The sequence below is a fragment of the Pelmatolapia mariae genome, linkage group LG10_11 (assembly GCF_036321145.2).
Source record: "Pelmatolapia mariae isolate MD_Pm_ZW linkage group LG10_11, Pm_UMD_F_2, whole genome shotgun sequence".
NCBI classification, from domain to species: Eukaryota; Metazoa; Chordata; class Actinopteri; order Cichliformes; family Cichlidae; genus Pelmatolapia; species Pelmatolapia mariae.
In genome coordinates, this window is record NC_086236.1 from 57,015,620 (window position 1) to 57,041,247 (window position 25,628).

At 40.9% G+C, this 25,628-nt stretch overlaps 1 protein-coding gene and 1 long non-coding RNA gene across 3 annotated transcripts; both read left to right on the plus strand.

The window, feature by feature from the left end:
• The first annotated feature begins 306 nt into the window (after window positions 1-306).
• LOC134636970 (uncharacterized) lies at window positions 307-3,046 on the plus strand. Its single transcript, XR_010095043.1, has 4 exons — window positions 307-438; window positions 1,312-1,458; window positions 2,205-2,387; window positions 2,466-3,046. It is a non-coding gene; the product is annotated as an uncharacterized LOC134636970 (long non-coding RNA).
• Window positions 3,047-7,774: 4,728 nt separating this feature from the next.
• Window positions 7,775-25,578, plus strand: rundc3b (RUN domain containing 3b). Of its 2 annotated transcripts, XM_063487264.1 has the most exons (11): window positions 7,775-8,001; window positions 13,312-13,427; window positions 15,800-15,933; window positions 16,288-16,373; window positions 16,505-16,594; window positions 18,310-18,390; window positions 20,134-20,308; window positions 20,591-20,748; window positions 22,215-22,361; window positions 23,835-23,956; window positions 24,043-25,578. In XM_063487264.1, the coding sequence occupies exons 1-11, from the start codon at window positions 7,907-7,909 to the stop codon at window positions 24,186-24,188; spliced, it is 1,350 nt and encodes a 449-aa protein (XP_063343334.1). In that variant the 5' UTR covers window positions 7,775-7,906; the 3' UTR covers window positions 24,189-25,578. The 2 variants fall into 2 exon arrangements, with proteins under 2 accessions (XP_063343334.1, XP_063343335.1); XM_063487265.1 differs by lacking the exons at window positions 7,775-8,001; window positions 13,312-13,427 and adding an exon at window positions 14,592-14,685.
• Window positions 25,579-25,628: the final 50 nt, after the last annotated feature.

Consider the following 25,628-nt stretch of genomic DNA (forward strand, 5'->3'; position numbering starts at 1 on the left):
TACAAACCACCCAGCAGTATGTAAAGTCAAATTATAAAATACAAGTAAATAACAATTGCACAACAGAATGTCAATGTAATGAACACACTTATGTGTAATGAACACATACCGACACACTTAGTTTTGACAAAGCACACTGTTTAGGTAAATGATCTGAGTACTTGTTTATCACTGAGCAATTTGTTAATATGTGTTTCGAGCCAAATAAATGACAGGGAGAGAGAGAGAGAAACGTTACAACACGTCGTACTATGGCAACCTCCTGAAAGGGAGGGGGTAATTGTTGGGATGCGCATGCGCAGACAGATTGCGCGACCGGCGGGCCTGGAACTTTCTAAGGGAAAAAACACTTTCTCACGGACGGTGACAGCGAAACGGATAACAGTCTTCAGTACCTGCTGGTCTTTGAAGCTCTGGATTCTGGGACTGTTGGAAAAGGTAAAACATTTTCTTTAAAACATTTTTACTGTTTTGTTACTCGTCATTGTAGCTTGCTGTTAATGTTGTGCTAACAGTAGCGATTAGCTAGATACGTTAGCCGTTGATGTCAGCGCAATTTAGTATCGGTATGCAGAACTGTTTTCCTAACAAAACCACTGTTATAATTAAGTGAAGGTGCTCCCAACTATTTTGAACCTTTGGCTTCTAAAATATCTGGTTCTATTGAGTGCTGCGTACATAACCTAATGTCAGCTAGACCGATATTAAAATTTATAATATTGTTAAAGTCACTAAAATGGCTCCTGAAGCCTGTTTTGACATGAGCTCTGTGTCTGCTCTAGAAACTCAGAAATTCAGTAGAGCTGATCTGTACATTAAATACTCACATCAGCCTGTACTTTGAATCCTGTAAGAGCTGTATAAAATACAGCTATGCGTAAGTGTTTTGAATGAATAGAAATGTGACACATGAGAAGGTGTGTCTTTGACTGTTCCTGTAGAACTTATTTTCGGACTAGTTGACAAGTTATGCTCCGGTCATTTGATGTTACCAAGATAATGTCCTTTTGTAATATAGTCAAATTTTCTTTGTACATTTCATTTATCCATCATCATACATTAAGCCAAGAAGAGGTCATTATACTAACAAGAGGTATCAACACTGGGCCAAAGTTCAGCACGTGGCTAAAGTTTGTAATCCAGCCAGGGTGTAAATATCACTCAGCAGCCAGTCGCAGAGATGAAGCAGGTTGCATCAACACATAAACCTACTCTACCCGGCTTAAATCACAAGACCACCTCTGACCGAAAAGCTGTAGATTTTTCTTGTTTGCACAAATTAATTCAGATTCACACTAATTCTGTTCACAGCTCCAACAAAATGAGGAAGAGGAGGGAGAAACACAATTGGGTTGAATTACAATTGGATGGAAGTCGAGGACAAGGAGAAGGAAGCTTAGGATGAGGAGGAAGAGAAGCAGCGGGAGCATCTTTAGGGATCTCTATGATGTCATTGAGGTTTGCTTTCATTAATATTGTCCTCTCACAAAGAAAGATGACTTGTTTTAGTTCACCTGTATTAAATAGTGATGTGCAAAACGTTGTGGAAAACCACAGAGCAGGCACGTATAGTGCATCTGCAGGTAAATGAACATCAAATCTCTCAGACTAAAATCTGTATTATACTTTTAGTCTTAAGAACATATGTTGTATATTTATCACCCTTATGATAAAACCCATGTCAGCCATTGGTTTATGGACTTTGTATTTTGAAGCCTCAACATTTGCTTTATTACTATCGCTATGTTGTTTTTTGTGAGCCTTTTGGGACCATATTAGGATGAGGGATCAGAATCTGTAGCCGTGCACACTACTGTTTCATTTAGCGTGCATCCATAAGATTTGTACAGCAGAGCCAAGTTGTGCCTTGAAAACAGGAACGTTGTCTGCATAGAGGAGAACTTTAATAGCAGGCTTGTACAAAGTAAGGCTTTGTGCTCACATTTGCTGGAAACACTCGTTTTAATTCTGTTACTTTGTTTTGATGCAGAATTCAGTTGAAATCAGGCAAGAACTGGACTTGTTTTTTATAATGTGTTCTTGTGAATTAATTGTGTATCGCATACATTTGATTTGACTTTCTGCGAGACAACAATCGTCCGCTGGCCAAAAAGGTTTTCCAAATACCTCCACGTTATCAAGCCTGGACTAGCAAAAAAATCTGCACCTCCTGCTTCACATGCAATTTGTGTTTGTGTGTTCAGAGGTAGCGGCGAGAGGCAGGACCTCGACTCATCCAGCTGAAGAGCCTGACCAGGAGGAGTAGGACTTTAACTCTGCTCTTCCAGGGCACCCTGCAGACTCGGCTGCTGGCAACAGCGAGGGAGTGCAGCCGCCGCTGGGATGACGTGAACGCCAAACCGGAGTTCATCACAGGTCGACTGCAGGTATGCGAATCAGACCTTCTGAGGAAGGTTTCACTTTTCTCTCTTCTTTATAATTGACCCTTGTTTTCTCTCTCTCAGCTACTTGTCTCAGAGTGGAAGGGATTTGAAGCACAAAGGGAGGACCTTGTCGTTTGGTTGGCTGATATGGATGTCCACCTGAGTGAGGTTGACCAGCTTACAGGAAACACCTGTGAAAAACTGAAACAACTGCAGGTGTGGGCTTGTTTTGATATGACATAGATTTGATATGATACATACGTTAAGAGACATTATCCTAAACTGGACTAACAAAGGACCATGAGTCCAACATGAAACTTACCTTACATAACGTAAAGCTGAAGTTCATTGATCATTTTAATCATAAACTTGTTGAAATAATGTTACTGAACATGCAAACATCTGCTGATGAAAATGTGTTGATTTATTGGTCTGTTATGAAGCTATTGCTATTTCTAATGTGTTTTTATCACTTTCTGATGTTTTATTAATTAACACAACAATTAATACATGTATTGTTTATCTATAGCTATAGTATTTACATATATTTATTTATAGTATAGTAAAAATATTTAATTATTACCGTTTCAATGACTACTATGTGACATGTATTAGTAGTGATGTTGTGCTGAGGGTTAAAATGCCTTTTTGTCTTTTGGTATACTATGAAATGGCAATAAACCATTAATATATGTCTATGCTGTGCTCGTATTTATTTTACCCTACTCAAATTCAATTTATGTTGCGATACACCTGCTCTGCTCAGGTGGCAGAGCAGGTCAGCCACTAATCAGAAGGTCGGTGGTTCGATCCCAGGCTGCCTCCTGGCTGCATGCCAAATATCCTTGGGCAAGATACTAACCCCATGTTTGCCTACTGGTGGTGGTCAGAGGGCCTGGTGGCGCCAGTGTCCGGCAGCCTCGCCTCTGTCAGTGCGCCCCAGGGCAGCTGTGGCTACAACGTAGCTTGCCATTGCCAGTGTGTGAATGTGTGCGTGAATGGGTGAATGACTGAATGTAGTGTAAAGCGCTTTGGGGTCCTTAGGGACTGAGTAAAGCGCTATACAAATGCAGGCCATTTACCATTTATGTTACATTTTATTTTGAAAGATTTAAAATGGTTCTTTAAAGAACCATTTCAAAAAAGGTTCTTTGAAAAACCATTAAAGAACCATTTCTTGATGGTTCTTTGAGGCACCTTTAAAGGTTCTTCAATAAACCACTGAACCTTTAAAGAACCTTTTTTGTGGCACCAAAAACGGTTCTTCTATGGCATCAGTCTAAAGAACCACTTTTGGTTCCAGTTGGCACCTTTATTTTTCTGAGTGTAGGTCCCCTAACTTTCGGGAGCTGTTGAAAGGATAAAGTTGTGGTATATAAGTGGTTAGAAATACCATTATTACTTATGATTATGTTCTCAGTTTAGTCTTAAGAGCTTGTTACTTATGTCTGGTTCCTTGCCTTGATTTATTTCCCTTTCATAGTCCTTGCAGGCCTCAGCTCATGCTACATTGCCAAAAGTATTCACTTGCAAATCTGAATCACTGAATTCAGGTGTTCGATTCACTTCCAAGGTCACAGGTGTATAAAATCAAGCACCGAGGCATGCAGACTTCTACAACAATCTGTGGAAGAGTGGGTTGCTCTCAGGTGCTCAGTGAATTCCAGCGTGGTGCTGTGATAGGATGCCACCTGTGCAACAAGTCCTGGCATGAAATTTCCTCACCAACTCGGCTAAGGAAGTGGTAGACCACATAAAATCACAGTGCAGGGTCAGCGTATGTTCAGGCGCACAGGGGACACCAACTGTCTGCACAGTCAGCTGCTACAGACCTCCAAAGCTCACGTGGCTTTCAGGTTAACTCAAGAACAGTGTGTAGAGAGCTTCAGGAATGGGTTCCTATGGCCGAGCAGCTCCATCCAACCCTTACATAACCAAGTACAATGCAAAATGTCGGATACAGTAAAACATGCTGCCACTGGACTCTAGAGCAGTGGAGATGTCTTCATGCTTCTCCATCTGGCAGTCTGATGGATGAGACTGGGTTTGGCAGTTTCCACGAGTTCAGTTTGGTCCCTTTGTTCCAGTGAAAGGAACTCTTAGTGCTTCAGCATGCCAACACATTTTGGACAATTTCATGCTCCCAACTTTGTGACAACAGTTTGGGGATGGCCCCTCCCTGTTCCAGCATGACATGTAACCAGCAAGGCTCGTAAAGATGTGGATGAGTGAGGCTGGTGTGTAAGAGCTTGACTTCTCGTCCAACATCAGTGTCTGACCTCACAAATGCACTGGTCAAAAATTCCCCTAAACACACTGCTAACTCCTAGCCTTCTCAGTAGAGCTGAAGCTGTTATACTGACAAACGGTGGGCTGAAATCATAATAACTATGTTTTAAGAATGGGATGTCACTCATGTTCATGTGCATGTGAAGGCAGATGAGTGAATATTTTTGGCAGCGTATTATTGTATTTAAGGACCGGCTTGTAGGCCTCTCAAAATAATAATTATCATATTAAATCTGTTCAACAGTGATCCCCTTAAAGCCTGCAGAACTGCCCTTTTTCTTTGGACTGCTTTTACTTTAAAATGATTAATGGACACTTCACAGTTGGACAGTTCAGTTTAACCAATCCTCCCAGCTGGTTACTCCACCTGTAAGGAAAAATACGTACCTGTAGCTCACCTGCCCACTACACCTTCCTGGAATCCTGTCTACCTGCCAGCTGCCTCTCTGGATCACCTGCATGAGGTCCAGACAAATAAGGTCTTACCTACTCATTCAATACAATACTCGCTACACTTTTACGATAAAATCTGTAAAGCTGCAGCTGAGTCCAGTCTTTGTTTCTGTGTGTGTCTATTTTGCTTTGTTAGCTTCTGTTTTCTCTTTAGTTTTGCCTGTGTCCTCACCTTGTTACTTTCAGGTGTGTCTTGTTACCCTGCTGTGTCCACTACCCTGATTACCTTCATGTGTTTCCTGTGTATCCCTAAGTCCCTGTCTTGAGTTTTTTTGTGTGTTTTCCTTATCTAAGTGTTTTGTTTTGTTCTCTCATGGACCTTGCTCTTTTGACTGTGACATCAACCTGAATAAAGGTTCACATTGGTTTATCCACAGCACCTTTACTGTCTGAGGCAAATTAAGCTGACAACCTATAAGTGGACTTGTTTGGAAGTCCATGAAATATTGTTACTGATGTTTACTCTTTGCAATTACTCATCATATTATGATGGGAATTAGCTCAGGGATCCTAAAAAATAAATGGTTTACAAGTCATACATAGCAAACAAGCTTAGTTAAACTGAACTTTTCCACAGTCAAACAGAATGTTAATAAGGACAATCGATGAAAAAGCCTATTGAGTCGTTTTAAAGTGTTTTAAAAGGCAGTTTTAATGTTTAAGATTCTCTTAAAAGTATGGAAAGTAAAAGTATTCTTAAAAACATCCTCTATGATAGGCTTATGAGAAAGCAGCAGCATCTACTTTCCAGATAAGTTTTGTCATTCATTAAGACACCAGTGATTAAAAAAAATACAACACCCCCCCCCCCCCCAAAAAAAAAACAAAAACAAAAAACAAAAACCCAGCTTAAAATAAATCACACACACAGAACCAAAAGAACCCCAAAGAGATCCCCCAAACTAAGGTACATAAAGACACCAGAGAAAGGCTCAATGACTGATCGTTATAGAGCATTATATCATATCACAGCTACTCCTGTGTATGTAAATGAATGATAGAACTACTTTACAGGAATGCAGGTTGTTTTGTCCAAGTATGTGAGCCCTAAAATACTCAATATGTAGACAAACATACACAGACATACTTTAAAGGATTTAGAAGGAAATCACTTTTAAAGAACTCCATGATATTTGAAGTATGTCAAAGGCAGCCAGCTGCTGAGCTGTGTGACCAGTCCAAAAGGTCCCGACCAACTGGTTTACTGATTGTAAGGGCTTTGTCCTTTATCTGAACTGTCATTTAGTGTTGTAAGTGAAATGTAAAATGTTTCTCTGTGAAGTGCAAACGCTAAAACGCCCTTAAACAATGCGCATCCAAAAAACCCTGCCAGTGGAAAGTGTCATTGTAATCAGGTCTTCAGGGGTCCAGTGTGAGAGGTCCAGACCCAAAGGACTAACCCATCATCCATCTGTGGTCTTTATTTACCCTTTTTAACAACTCATTCCTTCAACTCTGCTATGTAGAAAGTGGAAAGAAGGAAACAGAGGAGAAGAACGAAGAAGAGCGCATGGATGGGAGTTTGGTGAAAAGGAAGAGTCTGGCGTTTTCATTTAAAACCACTAGAGGGCGCCCTCCCCCCCTTCGACGCAAGTGAAAGTGATCATTATAAGAGCCCGCAGGAAACATGAACAGAAGCACATGTGAGTTATAAGATGTTAAATATAAAAACACTAGTAATACCTTTCATGATTATGGTATGAAATCCCTGTTACTCACACAGAAGCTCAGTCTATCATCTGGTCGGATGATACACAGAAACTCATCACACAGAGGTCAGGCAAGGGGATTTTGAAAGGAAATCTTTATTATAACAAACAAACAACTCTTTTATTTATGTGCAGCCAGTATGACCAGAGATGAAAAAGATTTTTTTTTTGTATTATTTGGTTATACTTTAGGGTTTATATATTTTCCACATAATAATTTATAGCTCTACCTTAATTATAATAACACATTTTCTTTATTATATTTAATAATAAAGGAGGAGTCAGAGCTTCTTGTAATTTTAAGGTGGTCTTGACTAATAGGCTTCCTGAAGTTATTTCAGAGTTTTTCTTTGGACGTTGACTGTTTTGTTTTGTTTTTTTTCACTCTGTCGCGGTCCATCCTTTGTACCTAAACCGAGAATAAGAAAGAAGAACACATGGATGTTGACCATTTTGATTGGATTGGTTTTTGTTTCTTAAAGCACTTAACACTGACCAATGAATAACGCAAGAATTACAAAGACATGTAACTCAAGGGATGAACCAGTGTTGTGTTTACAGGTAACAGCTTAGAAAATAATCAATTATAAATCGTATCTTTAGGCACTGTTACTAGCAGCCTGTCACAAAAACTCGTTTATTTCCATTTATTTAGTTTATTCCATTAAAAATTTTTAACGATAACACAGTTTGACAACTATAAAATAGTTTTTTATAGATTTTAGGGTGGCTCGAGATTTTTGCACAGTACTTAATATAATATAATATAATATAATATAATATAATATAATATAATATAATATAATATAATATAATATAATATAATATAATATAATATAAATAGAAAACGATCTTAAATATTTGTGATTTTCTGGTCGGTTGCACAAGCTCTTATTTTGAAAGTTCCAACAGGAAGATCCTAGCGTGACTTATCACAGTTTTCGGGCCCCTCCTTCAGTGGAGCATCCTCTGTACCCCTCACAGACAGACGGACGTAGACAGCTGGTCGTTCCCTGGAGCACCGGAGCCGTGGACAGCTCACGGGGACCAGCCACAGACTTAAGCCCGGGGATGGCGTCGCTCGGCGTGGGTCTCCATCCCGTCCGCAAGCGCGTTGCAGGCAGGAGTGCCGTGGTGGAGAGGAAAAACCTGCTGACCGTGTGCAGGTGGGGACTCCTCATGCTCTTCAGTGCTTTAACAACAGGGAGGACGAAACAGAGTCTGCAGCTGAATTCATGACGGCAGATAATTTAATTTCAGAGTCAGGTGCATGCATTTATTAAAGGTTGGCTTTTAAGGTTGCAGGATTACAGCCCTGCTCCATCCTTCAGTTAAACTATGAGCTAATGTGCGTACAGAGCTGAGGGGAGGGAAAGTCACTGACTGTCTGCTGGGTGGGTTTAAAAACAGAGATGATCTCAGATCTGTTATGATGATGCTTATTTTGCACAGCAGGATAATTAAATTTTTCCTCATTCGCCCACCCACCCCAGCTTTACAACCCTTCCTTAAACATTCATGGCATCACATTTCAGCTCACGCCAGTGGGGAGTTAAAGCCAGAAATCTAGAAATAACCCCCAAATAAATTTTTTGACACAAACAGAAAAAGTTTAGTTTTCTTTGGATTTTTGTTACCCCCTATACACACAAATGAACCTTCCCATATATTTTATTTAGCAGCATTTTCAGAACAGTTAAAACTCCTACACGTAAAACCAATTCCCTCAAAACATTTATAAGCGATTAGATGTTGAATGTGGGGGGATATCGATGCCGAGGTGTGCACACATGTCACCGGTTAGGTTCTTCTCCCGTCTCTTCCAGCTGTAGTGAAAAACACCCTGCTACATGTATTGATTTGTGGTCCTTTTTTGGTTTTGCTGGCAGATGTCAGTTACCGACTGATAGTCCCTGTGGTGTTTTTGAGGCAGAGGGAAGAGAAGATGCGGAGGTGTCTGTATTTTGGCACCAAGGGAGCGTAACGACTCCGAAAACAAACTGATAAAAATGCTTGTTTTGAGAGCTGGCGAACAAATCCAGTTATAAAATGACTAACAGTGTTTTGAAGCTTCAGGAGACCTTCTGATATTGGTCACTTGAAAGGAAGGTAATTGGACACAGGTGCTTATACTTTCCCAGCTCTTCCTGCCTCCGCAACAGCCATTATCTCACTGATTGGCACAAAGAGAGGAGAGAAAACAGAGAAATCCTGAACAAAAGATGCCAATAATGGATTAATCGTGGGTTTTTAAGTAGAAATGATACAGGGATTTGGCTTTATAGTGACTGCTGTTTTGCAGAAAATGAGCAATTTGAATGTCAGATTGGGCTTGTTGTTGCTTTTTCCATTTTTCTGACAAAACAATCAAATCATGAAAGGAAGATGGCAGACTAATGAACTGTACTCTTAAAATTATATAGATTTAGATAAATATATCTATATAAACCCAGTAAATGTAGTAATGTAAATGTAAAGTAAAAATGCTATGCATGTACAGATAAATCAGTGAAATCTCTCTGATTTAGATGCTCTGCTGTCTTCAACATGATAACAAATTACTCAGCAGTCTCTCTTTTTTCTCCCGCTGCAGTAGATGAGTAAACGGTGAGGGTCACAGCAAATAGAGGGAAGTAAACAGAGATCACCGACAGCCTGCTGGCTTCAGTGTTTGGCCTGAGACCGTAAAAGCCAGCTTTATATTTGTTTATGCTGTCACTCGAGTTTTACCTGTCACACTTACCAGTATAGTTAAAACACAGACTCATCGTTGTAAGTACTTACAGCAGAATCCATCCATTCATTTTCTCATGCTTATCCAAGTCAGGGTCATCAGTGGGTTGAGCTTATGCCAGTTGTTATAGGGTGAGAGGGAGTCTTCACCCTGGACGGGTTGGCAGTCTGTCGCAGGGCTAACACATAGACACAGATAAACATTCCTACCTCACCGTCCCTCCCTGAGTCTGGTTCTGCTGGAGGTTTCTTCCTGTTAAAAGGGAGTTTTTCCTTCCCACTCCTAAAAGGTTGATTCCATTGATCTGGGCGTGGGTTTTCAGTGGGAGAAACGTTTCGTCACTCATCCAAGAGACTGAAGAAGTCTTTCCCCAACCTTATAAACAGGATGGGGAAAGACCATTGATTAATGATCAATGGTCTTTCGATCAGTGGTTGTTGATCAACGGTCATGACAATTTGCATATTAATGATCAATGAACTGACCTCCCAGCCCATTGTTCCTTCGGTGATGCTAGTTTCAGTCATTGTGCAAATGTCCTGTTTATAAGATTGGGGAAACCCGCAGTCAGCTGAGACTGAAGAAGTCACTCTCACTAAAAAAATGCTGCGTCCAGATGAACAGAATCAACCTTTTGGGATTTATTTACCTTGATGATTGAGCACGCATCAAGACTTTCCTTCCCACTGTTGCCAAGTGCTTACTCAAAAGGGGTCATTTGATTGTTGGGGTTACTCTCTATTGTTGGAGTGTCTCCACATTACATTATAAGCACTTTGAGGTGTCTGTTGTTGTGATTTGGTGATATATAAATAAAGTTGAATTGAATGAATCTTTTCTGCATGTCTTTGGACTGGGAGATGAAGCCAGAGAGAGGCATGGGGAGAAAATGCAAACTCCACACAGAAAGGCACCGGCCAGCCGGTGGGTTTAAAGTACTAGCACCTCAGAGCAAGAGGTTCCTGCTCTGAGGTGCTAGTACTAATCACTGTGCTGCCAGCTTAAAACAGAAATGGGGAAAAAATTAAAATGATCCCTGTTCCCAAATGATGTGTGTGGATGCACTGTGGGCTTGCCAGAGACTCTGCATGGTTGATATCTTTATAATTTTTTTGCTTTAAACGCATGTGCACAGAGTCATCGCAAAGAGTGGCAAACAAGCAGGTTTGCGTTCTAGGGGCCTGGAAACGCTGTTAAAATGGTGAACAAACAAGACGGCGGTGTTTGCATACTGTTATAGAGAATCAGAATCAGAAATAATTGTGCTTCTACAAACTACAGAAAGCTCAGCAAAAAGAGATGAAGCTGTGCTTTCTAAGAATCTGTGTATGGTCATGTATCTGACCACGCGGTTTCCTGAATGAAGATGAACACTTGATTTACAATATTTCATGTGAAATATTAAGTACACTGCTATAAATTAAGAGGGTAAGTAACAGCCAGGTGCTGATAATCAAATTTACTTGATTAGTTGATCATTAGGAAGTGTGAGGATCTCTGTGAAAGCAGATGTTTTGGCAGTTTGCTGGTCTGGAGCATTTAGGTGTGTTAGTGCAATAACTCAAAACTCAATCGTCCCAGGAGTGAATGTCCCAGTTAATTCACTGACTCTACTGTAAGCTTGTTAACTTCACGACAATGCAATTAGAAAAAGATTGAGCAAGTATAGCTTGTTTAGAAAAGCCAGCAACCCACAAGACTTCTGGATAAAATGTCCTGTGGAGTGGATTTATTTATTTATTTTTTACAATTTTTGGATTCGCGTCATAACAACTGTGAAGCACAGTGGTAAAGGGGTGATGGTTTGGGCTTGTTTTGCAGCCACAGTACCTGAGCTCCTTGCAGTCTTTGACATGACCACAAACTCCTCTCCATACCAAAGTATTCTCTTTGGTTGGACGGATGTCAGGCCATCCGTCCAACAGTTTAAGTCAAAACTGGCTCCTGTGATCCTAATCACAGCAGCAAATCTGCAACAGAATGGCTGAAAAAGAAAAGAATCAAGGTGCTGAAATGGCCCAGTGAAAATTCAGATTTCAACGTGACTGAAATGCTGTGGTGGGATCTTAAGAGAGCTGTGCATAAATGAATACCGGTAAACCTCAGTGAAGCAAAGCAATGTAGTAAGGAAGCCTGGGCCAAAAATCTTCTGTGAGACACTGACAACATCATACAGAAAGTGATTATTAAGTTATTGCTGATAAAAGTTATTGTACAAAGTTAGCGAATCACGGAGTGTACTCAGATGTTCACGTTTAACAGCATCGATTTGACTCGTCATCAAAGTCAGCCTCATAGCACCAGTTAAAATGTGCACTTTCTGATCATTACAGAAGAAGTGATAATTAATGAGCTGTCACATCATGAGAAACTTTTCTAAGTCACAAAGATTGGCAACAAAATACAGTCGACATGGGTTATTGTTGTAAGTCGCCTAGAAACAAGAGTCTCACGACTTCATCTAGTTTAGCATCAATACCGTGTGACTGACTTCAGCGACACGTCAGTTAAAGTTTAAACACCTCTGTGTGTGTGTGTGTGTGTGTGTGTGTGTGTGTGTGTGTGTGTGTGTGTGTGTGTGTGTGTGTGTGTGTGTGTGTGTGTGAACATTTTGATTTTCTGCTGTTGTCACGCTGACTGGAAGTCTACATTAAAAGTTTTTTCAGGTGTCAATGCTGCACAAAGTTACACCTGACAGGATAAGCGCTGCACAGAGAGGAAATTGTGTCTGGCCTTTTGTGAGCTGGGCTGTTGATTTATTTTTTTCCCCCCAAGGTGTCTGAAAGTTAAAGTACGTGATGTGTGATTAATTTAAGGCTTTTACTGCTGGAAATCCGTCAGTTTTTTAACCCGCTTTCACACTTGGTGATCACCCTGCTGCTAAGCAACGGCAGGGAGAAAGAGAGGCAGGGTGTGATATGAAGTTAGATTACACACACACTGGCCAGTTTCATAAAGCGCACACACACACACACACACACACACACACACACACACACACACACACACAGTGACACATCGCGGCTTTCTCTATTAACTTTCCTTCCTGCATAATCAGTTGCAATGAAATTAGGCAGAGTCGGTAGACTGTCATAGTGGGCTGCACATCATGGATGGTTTCATCAGAGGAGATTAATCAAAGGCCTCGTTACAAGTACTGAGGCCATGTGTTTATTTTCTCTGCCTTGTAATTGGCAAATGTTAAGTGTGGCGGTTAATGTGTGGTGGTTAATTACGATTTGTTTGTTCTCGTGGGCTTTTGAGATAATGTGTTAACAAGTCCCGAGCTCTGGACTAGATCATTGCAGACGCCTCGTCTGTCGGCGTTTATCCTTGTCTTGGACGGCGTTCCGCTTGCATCAGATGGCAACAAGAAAAGTGTTTTGCCACTGTGGCTGTTTGGATGTCGGTGTGGAAAAGTGGGAATTCATGTCTCTCGTGTAAAGCTCAGTGGTAAAAAGCAGAGACTGACACATCCTAACTTTAAGCACTTAGTTGTTTAAGCTTCAAAAAACAAGTGAGACATAAAGCAGCTATCGTTCTCCCCCATCTGGTAAGTGAACTTTACCTTCAAAGACTCTTCCTGGACTTTTCAATGCAAGCCTTTCCTCTATATTTACAGTCACGTAGCTCTCCTTCTAGAGCTGAGTCTGTTTATACAGGCAATATTGGTGCAGTGTCCCTTTAAAACACAGACCCAGTGATTGATTTTGATACCCGTGTATCTGCTTTTTATGTTCAGGTTTTCAGTGAAGACTCTGCTGGACCGCTCCTGTTTCGAGACCATAGATGACTCATCTCCAGAGTTCATTAACTTTGTTTCCATCCTGGAGCACATCCTCAGCCATCGACTCAAAGGTAACAGAGCGGCGCAGCTGTAAAAGCCTGCACACATTAGCAGAATTAAATGTAATTTTGCCTTTATTTGATGAGCTGATGGGAGAGATATATGATGTGCAGCGGAGGATACCTCAATCTCTTGTGTGCTTCAGTCTGCAAATATACATTCAGGTTTGTTTAGATGTGAGCAACTCAGTTTTAATTTACCAGGTGAGTATCAAGTATCAACAGTATTTGGGCTGCTTTTTGTTAGCGGTGCCATCTCCAAGACATGCATCATATCAGGATGTCACATGAGGCCTACTGTGATGCCCTAACAAAAAAGACAGGAGGCCAAGCTGGAGGCTATACAAGATTAGAAATGAAGACATCAGAGAGCTCAGGTGGAGAGAGTGAGAGAGGCCAGGCTGAGATGGTTTGGACATGTGCAGTGGGGGGATAGTGGGTACAAAGGATGTTGAAGATGGAGCTGCCAGGCAGGAGGAAAAGAGGAGAACCTCAGAGAAGATTCATGGATGAGGGTGAGGAAAAGGGAAATACGTCACTGGTTTCTAAATAGAAAGAAGAAAAGTGTGTGGCGAGATGCTCCGTAAGTTTGACTATGAGTGTGCATATTCACTAATATGAGCAAGCGTAAACGCGCTTGAGTGTGTGTGTCCTATATGTCTGTGTGTGCCGTGAGGCTGTTGTGGATGTGCTGCCGTAGAGCGCGTGTGTGTGCGTGATCGTGCTGTGTGAATGAGTAGAAACAGAAGGTGTTGTTTGTGACTATGCAGGGAAACAGGTGATCGATGCAGTGAAAGAAAGGAGAAGGAAGAAAACCAAGGAAAAGGGTGGGTGGGAGGGATGAAAAAGAAAGAAAGAGAAGAAAAAAGGAAACATTGTAATTAACGCATTAACGGAGAATTATGGGGTTTTATCTGCTGTGACATCACATTGAATTAGCAAATTGATATTAATAACTGAAACAGATTAGTTATGCAAGAGAGGGAGAAAGGAAAAAAAAAATGCAGCAGGCTCTTATCTGGAATGAAGTTAATACAGCCACAGAGTGGTGCCGGGATCTGTCCGTCCACATAGAGCCGGTCCCTGGCAATGACAGCATGGAGCCCTTCTGAATGAAGCCAATAATGATGACTCTTCACCTGCTCCCTCTGCTTGAAATGGCAGAATTTGGCCACAATAGGACGTGGTCTCCTGTCCCCGACCTCTTAGCCCTGATATGATGGACTCTTTCGAAGGTGATGTTCTTCACGGTGTCCTCCAGCAGCTTCAGGTGGGTTTTAATGAAGCTTTTCACCGTTGCTTCCGCTCCGCGTCCTCTCCAGCAGATTCTGGGATACTAGAAAACACAAGGTTATCTCTCATGCTACGGGCTTGTAGATCAATAACAGTCTCTTTTATTTTTTTATTTTCTATGTTAAGCTGGGCCACATTTTCGGTAAGAGACTTGACCGAGTCCCGTAGCGCCCCGTTTTCAGCAGCGAGCATTTCCACCTGCTGCTGGGTGAACTCAGGGATTCTCTCAGGGATTTAAATTCCCGGTGTAAAATCTCCACCAGGGACAGCCTCGCATCGAAGCTGGACAATCGCTTATCGATTGACTCCAGGATGTCGGTAAAGTCTTTGCTGGCAGGCGAGGTTGTGTCTACTGGGCGACTTCTTTTCGATGATGGGGTCTCATTTTTGGCCGGGGAAGATGCACTCTGGGCCTTCTTCATTACTATACCCTCGAAGCACCGGCCGATGCAATCTTGGAGAGTGTCTAAACTCTCCCCGCTGTCCTTCACGGTTTTGGAGATGATTAAGCAGATGTGGTTAGTTATTTGACAATTGATTAGTATATTTGTTATAATTGAAGCTTGAAAAAACATTTGTTAAATTCTAAGCTACCATTCGCTTTCTTTCCGCCAAGTCTCCGGGTCTGGGATCACCTACAGCATTCTCTAGTGTCACGTACCTTTCTGTCACTTCCGCCACTTACCTGAAGCTTCCTGGGATGGGGAGAGTCCTCTTGCAGTAGTTGGGCCGTGATACAGCTTTAACTCATAGATCAAACCATGAAATTCTCAATGTGCTATCTTCTTGTGAGAATCAGAGGAACCCAGAACGTCCGTTTCTTCCTTTTCTTCTTTAGAAACATCAGGACCTGCTCATCATGATTTAATTCTGACTTCATTTTGAGGACAGTATTCCGTAAAACCACAAAACGTTTGAATTTTGTGTCATTTTTTGGCAGCACGTTCGGTGTGTAACGGCCTTAACTCGTGCGGATTGTTAAATATAACTGGAAATCTTCTTTTGACTGTGGTGGTCATTCAGTATGAATGCACATGCATGCTCATGCAAATGCTTGTTTCTCTCTTTTTCTTTTCTTTTTTTCCTCTCAGGTCAGATGTCTTGGTTCGGCTACGAGACTCCTCGGAGTTTCTGGGATTACATAAAAGCTGCCTGCAGTAAAGTACCTCATAACTGCATCCGAAGCATTGAGAGCATGGAAAATGTGCGATCATCTAGAGCGAAGGTAATAATAAAACTGTTTGTTGATCTGATTTGATTATTCTGAAACACTATTTTTCAGAAAATGATCATTTTTATTGAACAACATATTTGATTTAGGAAAACTGCAGGATAGAAGGCAAAGTCAAAGTATCCAGACCTGCAGCACACACAGTGCAGAATCAGTGCGTCATCATTTGCTCTGCTTTCCATTGTCCTCTTGGGAAAAGAACAAAGGGCAAACTTGTGATGGAGAGCAAACAGCCGCATGGTTAACGGCCACGTATTTTACAGGCACATTTAGACGTGTAGCTGGTTTTTTAATTCAAATATCAGAAGCTTTCACTAACAGCTGCATGTCACCTGTTTGTCTCTGCAGGGCAGGGCGTGGATCAGAGTCGTCCTGATGGAGAAAAGACTTTCAGAGTACATCACATTTGCACTGAGGGACTTCAGAACCAGCAGGTCTAAACAAACAGTCAACCTCAATCCAGTTATAGTTGTGTTAATGAAAGCTGTATCCTACGCCCTCAGTCTTTGCCCACTACTCCACGTTCGTATACACAGTGAGTCTTACTGATGTGTGTTGGCTGCAGGAGGTTTTATGAGGACGGAGCGATCATGCTGGGAGAGGAAGCTGGGCTGTTAGCCGACACGCTCATCGGACTCAACACCATCGACTTCAGGTACTCGTCCAGATGTTCTGATATAAGAAACTTGTTGCCAGAAAACTCAAAACTACTAAAATAATCAGTACAGTGGATTTGTTTGACACGTATCCTGAAGGGTTTTTATTAGTTTATTTATTTTTGCATTTTGAAAAATAGGATCATCATAAATTATATCTATAAATGTATGAAACATTTTACCTGTGAGTGTGGGAATGTTAAAGTATTGGAAATGTAGGTGGCCAGCCGCAGCTACAGTTGTGGTCAGATCAAAGGCTTCGTGTTTCTGTTTTCTACTAGAAAACACATTTTCATATATTTAACGAGTCATCCGACCAAAGGACCAGTGAAGTCACGCCATGGCCAAGTCTTTGTTGTCCGTCTGTCCACATAAATCGCTATTCCTCCTACAGTATTCGTCTTAATTTAATCAAACTTATACAAAGTGATCACCTAAAGCACGGGTGTCAAACTCCAGTCCTCGAGGGGTGATGTCCTGAAACTTTTCCATGTGTCCCTGCTGCAACACGCCTGAATAAAATTAGTAGGTCATTAGCAAGACTCTATGGAAGTTCATTTTTCCAAACATTCACATTTACTTAAATTTGCTTGAGTATGGTTGGGGGTTGCCACCTCAGCATGCGGTCAAGTTCTATACAATGGGGACGCATTTAAAAGTTTCAGGACACCGGCCCTCGAGGACTGGAGTTTGACAACCCTGACCTAAAGGGTCTTCAGCCAGACTGTGCTCGAGGGCTAGATGGATTTGCCACACATGTTGCATACCACTTGCATCCTGTTAGGTGGTAAAGATCATCATCTTATTGGTCACTTTCATGGATGAGTGGCCCTGTTATGTTAAGATCAGTAACCTGTTTAATGCTGTATACATATACATATTTTCCTGCTTTTGTGGCCATTGTTACTGCTGACCATGTAGTCATAATATTTCCGAGCAGTTTCATTTGGTTCTGAACTAGATTCATTTGTCCTGTATATGAGTGTTTGCCGACCTGCGATTATTGTTGGATTATAAGACGACAGACCAACAACATCACTGGCGTTCTGATCATCTAATCTACTGTCCTACATACGTCAAGAGGGATTTTGAGCCACCACTCATTAATAGACCTTCCGAAAGCCTGAAAAACTGCTGCTCAAGACGACTTTAAAAATAACAAGATAGTCTGTTTTGTTTTGAAGCAAAAACTATAAAGAAATAAGGGTGGCTCAAGAGTTTTGCACAGTACCGTAACTGAAAGAGTTTCATTATTTACTCTCAAAACTTTAGAGTAAATAATACTGCAGTGACATGATACCGCATGCTGTGAATGTTTTTGTGTTTGCAGTGCTTCTTCTGAAAAATTATTTATGTTTTTCTTTTAAAATTATAACTAAATTAAACCATTATATGGAAAATTAGTTACATAAGCCAAATGTTTTAAATTCGTCTTCATTATTTCTGATACAATTAGAGCTGCTTTGGAGAATAAACTGTGATCTGCTCCCGATGAAGGGGCTGCTGATTGAAGAGTGCAGTTCAGGTGACAGATGCAAAGAAGTTGAGCTGTGAAACACTTCATCCTCAGGAACCTGAGAGACGTCAGAAGAAGGAAAGGATGAGGGTGGACACTACTGACGCTCTGACTAACATGCCATCTAAATTAATGTGCTGCATTTCAAACGGTCACAGACAGACCCAGCTTTAATGTTTCGTCTTGTTCTGTCTCAAGCTTCTGTCTGAAAGGTGAGGGTCTGGATGGCAGCTGCCCTGCCGTGATTGACTACACGCCTTACTTGAAGTTCACTCAGAGGTATGAGATCAAATAATTCACATCACACGGTCCGTCTCTGGTGTAGTGTGTATTTTATTAGTGTCTGAGCACTGATGGTGTTGAGCTTAAAAGGCTCGAAACTTCATGAAACATGGCACGCGTATCCATTGTGGTAAAAAAAAAAAAAAAAAAATTTTAAACTTTGTGTCCTGTATTGTCCTAAGATGTACAAAATTTTTACCATAAGCAGACAGGAAGTTGTGATTTTTGCACAATTCTTGCAGTTTCTTAGTGTCACACTTGATTAAACCCTTCCTAGAGATTGAATTAGATCAGTGGTGTCAAACATAATGCCCAAGAGCCAGAATTGTCCCAGTCAAAACTAGAATCAAGCCCTCTGGATGGTTTTGGAAAATGTGAATGAAGGCATTTTAACTTTTAATCGTGTTTTACTGTTTGTACTAATTATAAAGACTTCCCCAATGGCTATTTATATTACACCAGAGTAATTAAGTAACTGATAAACAGGTGGGATAGAAAAACATTCCTGTTTTTATCAACTATAGAAATTTCTTTTGTTGAAGGGTGTCTCTGTCTACTGGCTTTACCTTTGGATGTACAGCTCCAAAATGCTTGTACTCCCTTGAAGTCATGCCCTCATACACCATTTTGGTTTTGAGATTCAGTTTTGGTGCCTTTTTTGCGAGTTGTACTTTAACAGAGTCCTGTCAGAGATTATTCTGATCAACTGGTCAATTTAATCTAATGATCTTGAGTTGTGCTGAAATGTGAAGGTTTTTAGTTTAGATTGAAGTCATGCTTGCTGAGAGCTTAGGCCTGGAGACATCTGTGTGCTAGTACTGAGTCACCCTCACGGCACCACCGAGTGGTAACAGCATCGTGTAAAAAAACATCTGGTATACATGATATTTTCATTGTGGATTCAACACAGTATACAGCAGTGTTCTTATAATTAGTGTTTTCCAACACCCTCTAGTGGGCACGGGAAGTGATGGATTCGTGCTCCTGGGAATACCACAACCATAGCAGGTCTCAACAAGCAGGAGGTGTGAAGGCTTGAAACTTTTGAATTTAGCCCGTTAGCAACATACGGAGGTGATTTAGAGAAAACCTCCTCCTTTCACAGTAAACAGTGTCTGGCTCTACTGACGTCTGATTTACAATCATTTATGTGATACTAGTCTTTTCTGCAGCCGCTGATCTCAGCCTCTGTCTAAAGAGACTGCTTTGTGCCACTGCTCAGCAACATTTTTGCTCTCTACTTGAAATCATTTACCTCACCTAAGCTGATCACACAGGTAAAACAGAGTGGAGAAACCCTAAACAGTGCCACGGGAGTAATGTACCACATTTTTCTATATTGTATCATGAAGTCCTGAACAGTTTAAATGCACAGACGGTTTGTGTGCAGGGTGAATAATGAGGGAAGTGGTCTTACCACAATTTAATCACCAGTATCGACAAATCTTGCTAAACTCACTTGTCATTATGCTTTAGATTGTGTTGCTTTTGCAGGAATTTATATCATATTATATTCTTGACAGTGATGTGACCTGTTACTACCTGAAAATAAAGGTTAGTGTGAATATGGCAGTAAATGATTAAATTATGCAAAGCAGGTGTGGTACATTTCAATAAATGGCAGCATGCATTTCCCATTTTTATAACAAAATCTGAAGAAATGAGGGGTGTCTCAAGACCTTTGCACAGTACTGTATGTGAGCTGTGCACTAATCGGGTACGCACTTTTATCCTGTGCAGCGCAGACAGCATCAGCAGTGACGAGGAGGAGATGAGGACTCTGGGGAGCAGTGGCAGTGAGAGCAGCACACCTGACAAAACAGCCACGGCTGCCTCCATCTTTACTGAGCAGAGCAACCTGGTCAGCAAGTGCAAACGCTTCGAGCAGAAGTATCGCATGGCACTGGAACAAAAGGTAGCATCAGTGGGAGTTTCACACTAGTGTTAATTTGCGATGACGGCGCAGGAAGGCAATAAATGCTAGTGTGACATTTTCCTTGGTATTTGCATGATAATTAGGAGTTTGGGTTTGTTTTTATTTTCTCACACAAACAAATATTCAGCTTTATTTTATGTCTTCATTGTGGCTCCTTGCTGTGGTTGTTCCTGCTTCAGGGTTCTTGTTTGTAGTGAAAAGCAGGACATTCAGATGCATGTGCTGCAGTTAATAAACCTGATGTGTATTTGTTTGCCTCAGGGCTACCTGGAAGAGCTTGTCCGTCTACGAGAAGCCCAGCTGTCAGAAGCTGTGTCCCAAAACAAAGCCCTTCAGCAGAGCCTGGCAGACACACACCTCTCCCACACACTGGAGAAAGAACAGCTTGAGTATATCATATTGGAACTACAGGACCAATTGTGAGTCCATTCTGGTGTGTGTTTTTTGTCGGTGTTGGGTGGAAAGGTTTGCAGTTGCTCCAACTGTGAGTTTGACATTCAAGACACAGCAAGTAGCCTGAAGGTTGCAGGTGGTTTGTTTGTTACTGAATCTATTGCAGTCAGCGCTACTTCAGTCAAACAGCATCAGCTTTCCATTAATATTCTGAGACAGTGATTCCCAACCGAGTGCCACGTGGGGGCACTCTGGCAGTAGCCAGTGGGTATGTGGAAAGATTAGCTGAGCTAATGAGGAAAAACAGAAATGACAGTTTAATTACAAAATTGCGTGGAGCTCAATAGGCGTGAGCAGAGAAGCGTCATGGTCTTTGGGTCTTTCACTCCAGCCTACATTCTCTCGCCACATGATGCCGGGAAATGTCGTGCACCAGGAGGAACCCAAGACCCCCTGCATCAGCGAAGGGTCTGAAAATGGGTTCAAGGTTTTCCTCAAGATACCTAATGGTATTTAGGGTGTTGTTGCCTAGCCTGTAGAGGTCTGTTCATCCACCCATGGATATGTCTCTCCACACCATAACTGACCCACCACCAAACTGGTCAATGCTGAATGATGTTACAGGCACCATAATGTTCTCCACGGCTTCTCCAGAACCTTTCATGTCTGTCACTGGTCCTCAGGGGGAACCTGCTCTTATCTGTGACAGCAAATTGGGCTCTAAATGCTGGGCAGTGAACATGGGGCCTTCTAGAGGACATTGTGGGCCCCTAGCGGACACCCTCATGAAGCCTGTTTCTGTTTGTTTGGTCAGAGACATTCACATCAGTGTCCTGCTGGAAGTTATTGTGTAGCTATTGCCAGTGCTCCTTCTCTAGTTTTAAAAAAATCCTGATTTTTCTTCTGTTGTCCTCCATTTGTCCATTTTCATGTAATTTTTTAAGGACAAACTACACAGTACTGTATCTGGAAGAAAAAACACCCATAAAGATTAGTCTCTAACATTCTTCTTTCATTGTCAAAGAAACTGGTTTTAGTAGAGACAGTGTGCCGGTACTGTGGCCCAGGCCTGAATATGTCAAAACGTTTCCTGTGGGATTGCAGATGTCCCCAGAAAATAACTTTTCCACTCGCACCACATCCTGGCAACTGATTGATGAGTTTAATTTCCTTTACTATTGTTTGTTTATGTTCCTCTTGAAATGAAAGGATAGCAGCACCGATAATCTCTTAACTTTCCGTCGTTTTCGTGATCAGGGTGAAATTGACATGTATTATTACATATAAGCAGGCTGACATGTTAGGCTGATGTGGTGAAGATTGTAAATTGTACAGTTTCCTGCAAGATTAATTTACAGTTCTTTTTAGTGTTGGTGTTAAAGGTATCACAAGATTGATTTAAAAAGTATTTCAATTATTTAGACTTTGAAATTTTTTTAAAGATGATTGTGACATTAGAATAAATATTACTCACTTTGTCTTGTGTTTTCAGGACAGTGCTTAAGAACAATGACTTGCGATCTAGACAAGAGTTAACAGCTCATCTGACCAATCAGTGGCCATCTCCCGATGCCATGGATGCCAATGCTGTTGCCTTGGATACGCTGCTGTACAGGAAGACTACAGGACAGTGGGAGGAGTATGTACAAAGTCCTTGTAAAAGAAAATCTTCAGCCTACAAGCATTTATTTGGACAGTTATTTTGAAGTGTTTTCTACATTTGCTTTTATTTTTTTTAATTTTTACAATGGGTCCACTTAAAAAAAAAAAAAAAAAAAAAAAAGCTACTAGAAACTTTTCTGTAACTTAACTTAAATGTTTATCTATTAATATTGACAGATTTCTTTCATTTACTACAGCATTATTTCTTTATCATGTAGAAAACAGAAAAAGAAGTTGAAATTGCTCTTTTTTTTATATTCATTTGGATTACATGTATATTTCATAGTGCTGTTAGCACACTAAACGCGTTAACGTGGTCATCATGATTAACGCGATTAATATTTTTAACGCTCTCAACCCGTCTGGAGCGCAGAATGGACAAACTTTGGACAAACTGCCCGAAATGCGTTGACAGCGACATTCCAGGGATTTTGAGACAGTCTGCGCTCCAGATGAGTTAATTGTTAATCGCGTTAGTCATGATGACGGCGTTAACGTGCTTAAGCTGCATTAACGTGTTAATGCCGAGTCAACCCCACATGGACTAATCTGCGTTAACTCGTTAATGGGGATTTGCCAGTTTTGCACTGACAGCTGTAATATTTAAACATCTTTACAGATATTCAAGTTTTGCTGGTTTAGTCAACTTAAGATCAAAGTGGGATATATATGGCCTACGATGTAAAAAGGCATCCAGACAATGCAGATGTTTGCAAGGCCAATAGTACAATACCCTATGGTATGCAAACAGTAAATATTTATTATTCGAACTTTTGGGTTCAGATGAAAAAAAAGTTTGAACAGCCAGCAGGTGGACCCTCCGTCCTCACGAAGTAACAAGCTAAATATATCTGCTCTCATTTACATCATTCAGGTGCAGGAACTTTAAAAATAAGCTAGAAGTGAAACAGAAACAAAGCATTTCAAGGTTTGATGTGCTGAGTGTTCATGGATGCTCTTCTGCATACCTTGGTTCTAACAAGTGGTTATTTGAGCTACGGTTGCCTTCCTATCAGCTTCAAGGAGTCTGGCCGTTCTCCTCTTTCAACAGGTCATCTTGACCATGGATAAATTTGCTGAGTTGCTTACTTGTGTTTGGCTACTTTGGTATTTGTATCAGAATCAAAATACTTTATTGATCCCTAGGGGAAATAATAATAATAATAATAATAATAATAATAATAATAATAATAATAATAATAATAATTATTATTATTAATGAACAGGTGAACAGCTGTTCCTAATAAAGTGTCAGTGACTGTATATAGAACATTTGAGTCCGTTGTTACATTTTAAGTTTGTACACGAACTTTTGTCTTGCCCTAAATCACCAACACATGAAGTACTCGAAGTACTGCCATCAAAAACTCATTCAACTGATTCATTTTTTGTTCCTATCAGCACCAATTATACTGTGTGGCCTTTATTGATCTTTGTCCATTCATTGCAGGAAGAGTTTCCAGAGTCTGGAGCAGCTCTCTGCAGACATGAGCATTTCCCAGAATTCTCTCGAACCGTCCCACACGCTGAGTCTGGAGGCCAGGTCGGCCAACTCAAAGTGGACTCACCAAGGTACGTCTGCACCTGGCAGCAAGCACTGCTGTCTGCGAAGCTCTCCATCGCTGGTGTGAACATTTACTGTACGTCTTGTCATCCAGGCAAAGAAGAAACTCCTTCTCTAAGAGGTCTGTGTGGCTCCCTGACCTCAGTCACCAGCTACAAGTCTCTGGCCAGCCTGAGGTCGAATGAATGTTTGGCCAGTCCTACAACAGAGATCAGCAGCCCAGGTTTCACTCCTTCATAGGGAATGAAGAGTTAAAAACGCCTTTTGGCCAGGGCCAGATAATCCAGGAACCTTCTCCGTGTTGGAAATTGTTTGTAGAGGTTTATGTTATGTATGTGGAACTTGAGGATCTGGTGTAGCATGATCTTAACCAGCTCCATCAGTCTGAATGACGTCTTAATAACGTTCCACACCGATGAAATGACAGAGGATCTTCAAATGGAACTTCATCAGTATATGTTCAGTGTTTTGTTTTGTTCTTTTATCTGTGGAGCATTGTTGATTTCTATTTTCTATTTTCTTTCTATTTTAGTATTAGTCTGAATTATGTCACTTTACAGCCCAGAGGGGGCAGTGAAAAGGCTGCGCCTCTCTTAGGCTCTAGAGATTATACCATACTGAAAATGCTAACTGTAGGTCAGAGGTCTGAGGGGGAAAAAATGAAAGACTACAAACCAGAGTGTCACTGAATTGTTTTCTGTTGATAAAGGGATTTATTCATATTTTTGGTTCTGTTGGTGGTGCCATAAATCACCCTTTTCTTCTATTTGTGATGGTTAATGTGCCTGTGTTTTGTCTCAGTACGTCATCAGTGTTTGGGATGAGGCAGTCTTTGTTGTCGGGTGTAGATGTTTTTCTTCAGTTTTTCATCAGCTTTATGTTGCCACTGTTGTGTATCATGCAGTATCACGTGGTTTTGTTCTCAGGTAAGGATCACTATGAGTAATAACCACCCCAAATTTCTGGGTTTTATTTTAAAGTTGAGCTTTATTCCCTTTAATTATTAAAATGCAGTATTTCACTGTAATGGCTGGTTACCGTGGATAGATCATTGTTTAAAGTCTGTGTTGCGATTCAGTATGAATACAATTTGTATTGTTGGTAACTAAGCCGTGTACCTCAACACTAAACTCATTACTTTTTGCCTTCACCTCGTTCCAGCAGTCGTTTGCACAGACATACAGCAGATGTTTTACTGGATTTACCTTGTTATTCTTTATTTGAATAAACTCCACTGAAACACCGACAACTTGATGGTGACATTTGAGTTTCTTGTCAACAGCAACAGGTGTGAGGAAAAGGTAATCGGGTATAGAAAATGACACATTTTCATATAGTACAATCTGAATAATGCTATTTTATTTACACTCATGCTGTAGTGGCACTCTACTGTGCAAAATCAAGGAGACAGTTTTAGGGGTCCTCACAACACAGAGGAGTGAAATGGAGACAAATCTTGTGTCTCCAATTTAAGGAGTTCAGGCACAGAGCACATGATCTCAGTGAGATACATGGAAAATTATTGTACGATCTACTGTACAATATAAAGCGCCTTGAGGCGACTGCTGTTGTGATTTGGTGCTATATAAATAAAATTGAATTACTATATATTACTAATAAAAAGTCTTTCTTTGATATACTAGCTCCTAAACACGTCTGAAATGAACAAGGTGTAGATGA